Source organism: Rissa tridactyla, chromosome 5 (assembly GCF_028500815.1).
Source record: "Rissa tridactyla isolate bRisTri1 chromosome 5, bRisTri1.patW.cur.20221130, whole genome shotgun sequence".
NCBI classification, from domain to species: Eukaryota; Metazoa; Chordata; class Aves; order Charadriiformes; family Laridae; genus Rissa; species Rissa tridactyla.
This window is the reverse complement of record NC_071470.1, coordinates 31,306,702-31,312,874: the sequence shown is the minus strand read 5'-3', so window position 1 is coordinate 31,312,874 and position 6,173 is coordinate 31,306,702. Positions and strand designations below refer to the sequence as shown.

Here is a 6,173-nt window from a genome sequence, read left to right as displayed (position 1 = left end):
AACCCTGCCTGCTTCTTCTTGCCCCTTGCCAGTTTTACATCGCTTTTTTTTTCTGTTTTTCCCAGATGTTTGTGGGGCTGCTATTTGAACAAGATCAGTGACATGCTATGTGGATCAGTAAATTTGAATTAGGAGAAGCTACTGATAAGGTACTTGCCAAAGAAAAACCTGATACCCCTGCGTTCTCGTCCAGTTACTCATGGTTAATGAGCAACTGTTGCCAGTGAAACTTGGGCAAGAGGAGGAGGAGGGAGAGGAGTTCTCTTGGTGGGCAGCCATTGCCTTGGTGGGTGAGTCAGCAGCCCAGAGGGGACCGGCGCACGCTTTGATCTAATGGCTTCAAAACAGGTTCCGCAAAGGCTGACTTGGTTGGTGGCTTGTTTAATCTCTGATAAGAGCTTATGCTCTTTTTAGTTTGCTTAAATGTGTTTCAAAGTGTGGAGGGGCCCATGCAATTATCACACAGTGTATGCTGCATTCCAGCTATGCTGTCATCTTTTTTCATGTATCATTTGCTAAATAAAAAATTCATGATCATCCATATGTTCCAGAGAAAACTCTCTGCAAGTTTTATCATAGAATTATCAGGAAAAATACTCTGTTTACCTTAAAAGCTTGCATTTTGTTAGGCATTTATAATGAAATAGGGGTTTTGCTCTGTGTTGAATTGCTTCCAGTCCTGTAGATAGGTTTCCTTTCAGAGGAATGTTTCAAGTGGTTCACTAACAAAGCGAACTGGGAGAGCACTCTTACTGAATGTTTGGCAAGAATGTGATCAGTAAGGTGGTTCTGTCAGGACTTTTGTTGGCTTGAACATCCGGGTACCTGAGCTTCGCTTCTCTTGTCCATCCCTGCTCAAAATAACCAAGTTGCGTATTAAGTGATTAACTGGGAATTGCTTTTCTTAAGAGTTCCAAGAGTTGCTCTCCGCTTCCATTGCTGCAACCGCTTTCCTGTGTTGGAGATGTGGGCTGAAGTGCCAGTTCTTACCAGCTGCTGTTTAATGTATCAGCACCTGGATATGTTAAAATCAGTGGTTGTAATTGGAAAGTTCACAGTAGCGTTTTTTTTTTTTTTTAAATTAAGTGCTTAGTAACAGAATCAATGATTTAAATATTGTATACTGTATGTTTAATACGAGCTTTAGGAGTGCAGAAAGTATCCTCTGATAAGCCAACCCCAGGACCACGACGGCACAGCGGGTACCTTGCCAAGCTTTAAGCGTCCTGTTCCTGTAAGCGTTTCTCTTCCCTACCTGCAGCCCCGAAATAAGAGCGAAGTGCCGGAAGCGCCTTCAGGAAGCCCCCGTGTGCCCGGCGGGCTAGCCGGGGACGCGAGTGGGCGAGTCGTAGGGCCCCCCGACACGCCTACTCCACGTACAGGCACACGCAGCGTGGGATGCGGATGGGTTACGATGGGCGCCGCGCCGGGCTCCCACCTCTGCAGCTGCCGGCCGGGGACCCGTCTCGGTGCCGGGGGAAGGGAGGGCGGGCGCGGGCCTCCCCCTCCTGGTGCCGTTTCCCGCCCGCTACCGCCGCCGCTGACGGGGTTGGTGGGGGCGGGAGCGGCCGCCTTCCTCCCCAGCAGGGGGCGCCGCGGTGCGGCCGGCGGGCTCTACGACCCAGCGCCCCGCTCAGCCGCGGCGGGAGCGCCCTTGGCCCTCCGCACACGCTGGCGCCTGCTTCAGCCGCTGCTGCGCTGTGGCATGCGGGAAGGGGCGGCGCCCACTTTCTGATTGGGTAGGGAGCCTGTCGCTGTCCCTTCTGTCCCGCCCCTTACCTCACCCGCGTGCCCGTATGTGTATGTACGTCAGGGTGCGCGTGACACCAGGCCGTGGGCGGGCGGGTGTTGCGGAGCGCGCACGCGCGTTTCCGCGTCGCCGGGGTCCCGCGGGAGCTTGCCCCGGGGTGGGCGGGGCAGGGGGCGGGGTAGCGGCGTAGGGACTGACGGGAGGGACCCAAGATGGCGGCGGGGCGGTTGGGGAGTGCTCGCGGCCCCCTGCGGCCTCTCCCTCATTCATTGCGGCAGTGAAGGGGCGGCGCGGCAGGGGCTGCGGCGGCGCCGCGGCTGGCCTGAGGGCGCCGTGCGAGTGGGAGAGAGGGAGTCCAGGAGGAGGAAGAAGAGGAGGAGGAGGAGAGTCGGGCCCGCGAGGAGGAAGGTGGCCGCCGCCGCTGCTGGGCGCCTGTGAGAGGGCGGGTCGGAGCGGCGGGTCGGTGCCGCCGGCGCGGGCGGAGCGGACATGGCCACCATGGAGAAGCTGATGAAGGCCTTCGAGTCGTTGCGCTCCTTCCAGCAGCAGCAGGGTCCGGCTGCCATCCCCGAGGAGCCACTCCAGAGACCGTGAGTAACCCGCGGACGGGGGGGCTCCCGAAGCGCTTCGGCGGCACCTTCCCCTGCCCCGGGGGGAGCCGAGCCGCCGGCGCCGCTCTGGAACTGCGGACAGCCTGGGAGGCAGCTGGCCGTCCCCGGAGGAGTTAGTCCCGGGGTGCTTTTCTGTCCTTGGCAGGAGGCTGTTCCTGTGGACGTGTCTGGGAGTGCTGCCTGCTCTCTGTTTAAGTTTTAAGCTCGGAGTAACTTTGTGGGCAGGCACGCTTGAAAATACAGTAGCGTGGGTAACGAAGGGGAGATATAAGAATGCTATATGGGGTTCACAGATTGTTTCTAGGAAGTAAAACCACATCTTCAGCTAATAAACTGCTGTAAAAAAAGGCAAAAACCTTTAAGCATAATTTAAAGCACTAAGCTTAATGCATCTGGGGGGAGTTGATGTGGATGTTTGTTCATGACAAACTTCGTTTGAAGTCTTGTGCTGTGGCTTGCTGTGCAGAGAGCTATGAGGAATTAGTTTAATTATTTGTGATACCCTTTTGCTTTCTTAAACATTCGGGGCAAATGTATTGCATCCCTGCGATATTCAGGTTTCCTGTCGGGAGGCATTACAGGAGGGTGAGGAGCTGTTCAGTACCAGAGTGCTGCCCCTTACACTTTGCATCCTCTAAAAATAACTTTTATTGAGCAGGTGAAAAGACACGAGGATTTTTACGGTATAAATACACGACTTGCACTATTGCTTTTTTTCTCCAGCTGTTGGGGATATAGGAGAAACAGAAGGGTTGAGGAGCAGGTAACTTCTAAATTGGCAGTTTCATAGTGTTTTGGCAGAGGATGCTAAGCAGTGGAGCTGGGCTCCAGGCCACCTGCTCCCACAGTACATTCTGATATGGATGCCAACTAAATTATCATGGTTGATACTGTTTGGAGAGTGTTCTTTCAAACAATCCCAATGCATTTTCACACTTATGGGGCATAATACATGAAAAATCATATTTTTCATGAGCTGTTTGTTTTTAGATGCCTTCCTGGTCTGCAGGAACTAGTTGCTCCTTTGTGTGCATTTTTTGTGCTAGTATTTTGTGTGACATGAAGGATAGATGGCCATCTATTTCTAGTCTTTCCTCTATGTAGTTGAAAAAAATCTGTCTAGAAAGTTACTGATGAGATAGGTCACGGTATTTCAAGAGAAAGTCCTGAAAATTATTTGCGGTGCTTACTGCAGGATGTTATACTTGGTTTGGGGATCTGAATTTAGGCATACTCTTCTCAAAATGTTAAAAAAAATTAGGGTTATAGTTGTCCTTGTTGACTTTGTTTTGTGTTTAAAAATAGCCTGTATGTTTTCGGGAAGCTGATGGTATTGCGTGCCCCCAGGAGCTATACAAATTCAGTAACAGCTCTAACCTTCATTAAAGCCTATGAAAGGGTATTGTGGCAGTCTTTGCTGAAGTTTTCCAAACTTCTAGTGAAATACCAGGTGACAGTGTGAATGTAACTCACGATACTGTCTGCATATTTTTTTTTTGTTTGTTTGTAATGAACTGGAAAGGAAAATTGCCTCTGTGTTTTCCTTGCATTTGGAAAGAGGTGTTCATGTTCATTGTGGTTCTGTACAAATAGCACTCAAATATTTTGTAGTCTGTGCGGTAACTTCGTATCATTCTGTCTGTTTACTGTTGTAAAAGGATGCGAGCTTATCTCTCAGTAGTGAAAGAATAAATTAATTGGTGAATGTCATAGCATAAATGCTACTGGTTTGCTCTTTAATTACTTCATTAGTTATCTATTTGACATTGTCCATTAGATCACAGTTGTCCTGTTGCCTAAATTAGACGAGCGAGAAGCTGTCGTTCCTTTTAAATATTTTTGGTAGAAACTGAGTATTTTACATCTGATTAGTGAACGAGTCCTACTGTGAAATGTTTTAAGATCACAGAGATTGGGGTAAGGAAGGCTTAATTGTTTGCACAATGTGTATTGAAGTTTTTCTTTGCTATATTTTAAGACAGTGACTTCTGAAGTCTTGATAAAACCGATACTGTGACTTTACTTATTTTTATTAAATTTTATAAATTTATATAAATTTTTATTAAATTTATTTAACTTTTATTAAAATATTAATTGAATTCAAGCTTTTACCAAAAATATAAGAGCTTTTTCTGTTTTGAGCTATTTTAATTGTCAATAATCACATGTTATGCTTTTATTATACATTATAGTCAGATGTCAGTTTCTGGACCCCTCTCTTGTCTCTTGCTGGGTTTTTTTTTTTTTTCTTCTGTGAAAACTTAGGTTGAACTCTCTGTTGTCATAGTGCTTCTATACACTTCTGCTGAGGCAGCTTATTTTCTTCCATACCTATTTTTAGATTTTTCAGACCCTTAAATTTCAGTTGGAGTTGGACATTTTGTATTGGATTACAAAGCTCCCACTAACTTAAAATTTGATTAGTGTGATGTGAAAATTCAGAGTTTACTCAGTGATACTAAAAAGCAGATGGGCTGTCACATAACATCCTATATTTTACATTTTATTTATTTTTACTTATGTTTTATTTATCAGTGTGTTGAGAGAATGACTTGCTAATGTTTCTTCTGGATTCTTCACCTTTTCTCTTGTTAACTTGTTCTAAAAGTTAATTACTGTAACTGTTTGTAATTGTGCCCTATTTCTGAATTTATTTTTTTTTCTTAGATTTGATTATAATCGCTACCTTTACAGTGAAAGGTGCTGCAAGAGACAAAGTGCTCTCCAGCAATATCCATTTTTCTATACATGAACTTTTCTGGATTTTTTTTGTTTGACTCAAGCTGTGGTCATAGATTGGTTTCATGTTACATCAGTGCTATATGTTGAGGTATCATGAATTTTTTGTTTAACTGAAGACCACCTGAACTGCGTGGCTAATGCCTATTGCCCTGCTTGTTAGTGGTGGTTCCTAGATGTTTTTTTTGGAGTTACCATTTGTAGAGTGTATTGTAGTTCTTTATAAATAAACAATTTAGTCAAGTAAAGTAGAACTTTAAATATCCATCGTTGTCTGTGTTACTACAATATCGTTTGAAGTATTCACCGTATTTGGGTTTAGTTTATTTCTTGATACATTCATATTTCTGCTTGTTATTAATAGACTTTTTTGAGTTTCCCGTTGCTTTTCTCAAGATTAATGTCAAGCCATTTGGCTTGGCCCTTTTTCTTCATGCTGATTCACCTTCAGAGCTTCTGTACTCTTTTTACATATCCTTAATTCCAAGGCCTAAACAAAAATTAACATCAGTGAGCTGCATCTCTTTATAGCCAGCTCATCAGGACTCAGAGTGCAAAATTATCTGAGCTTGCTGGTTTTCTTATATTGTTTACTAATCTTCTTGGCTAGAGATTGTCTGTAGAAGCATGCAGAAGATTAAACTACTCTGCTTGTGAGATGAAGCTTTCCTGTAGATAACTGCTACTTCCAATATCTCCTGCCTTCTGTTACTCAGCAATCTGCAGTGACCTTACATTTGGGGCTTGCGACTTCAGCTCTCTTCTAAGAAATATGCAATGCTACTGTTGTCCCCCAGGTATCCTCATCAGCAGTTTGCTTGAGGACTTCATAATAATTCTGAATAGAGTTGTAGTTTTGTGTTTGTTTTTTTTTTTTTAAATAAAAAAATCATGTGTTCTCTCTCCAGATAGTGTTTTGTTATCCTTCTCCGTCTGTAGGCACAGAAAATGTGTGTGTGCACAAGAGGTACATTAACTGTTTGTCTTCCACCTTTTATTTCATTCCTTCAAAGGCTAATTTTTTTGGAAGTTGAATAACCAAATGGCAGATGAAAGATTCAGTACAGCAAACT

At 44.9% G+C, this 6,173-nt stretch overlaps 1 protein-coding gene across 2 annotated transcripts in view; it reads left to right on the top strand.

Moving 5' to 3' along the window:
• The first annotated feature begins 1,952 nt into the window (after positions 1-1,952).
• Positions 1,953-6,173, top strand: part of HTT (huntingtin) — an 88,210-nt gene continuing 83,989 nt past the window's right edge. For both annotated transcript variants that reach the window (XM_054202107.1, XM_054202106.1), the window contains exon 1: positions 1,953-2,340. In XM_054202107.1, the coding sequence (XP_054058082.1) occupies positions 2,240-2,340 (101 nt within the window). In that variant the 5' untranslated portion in view covers positions 1,953-2,239. The remainder of the gene's footprint in view (positions 2,341-6,173) is intronic.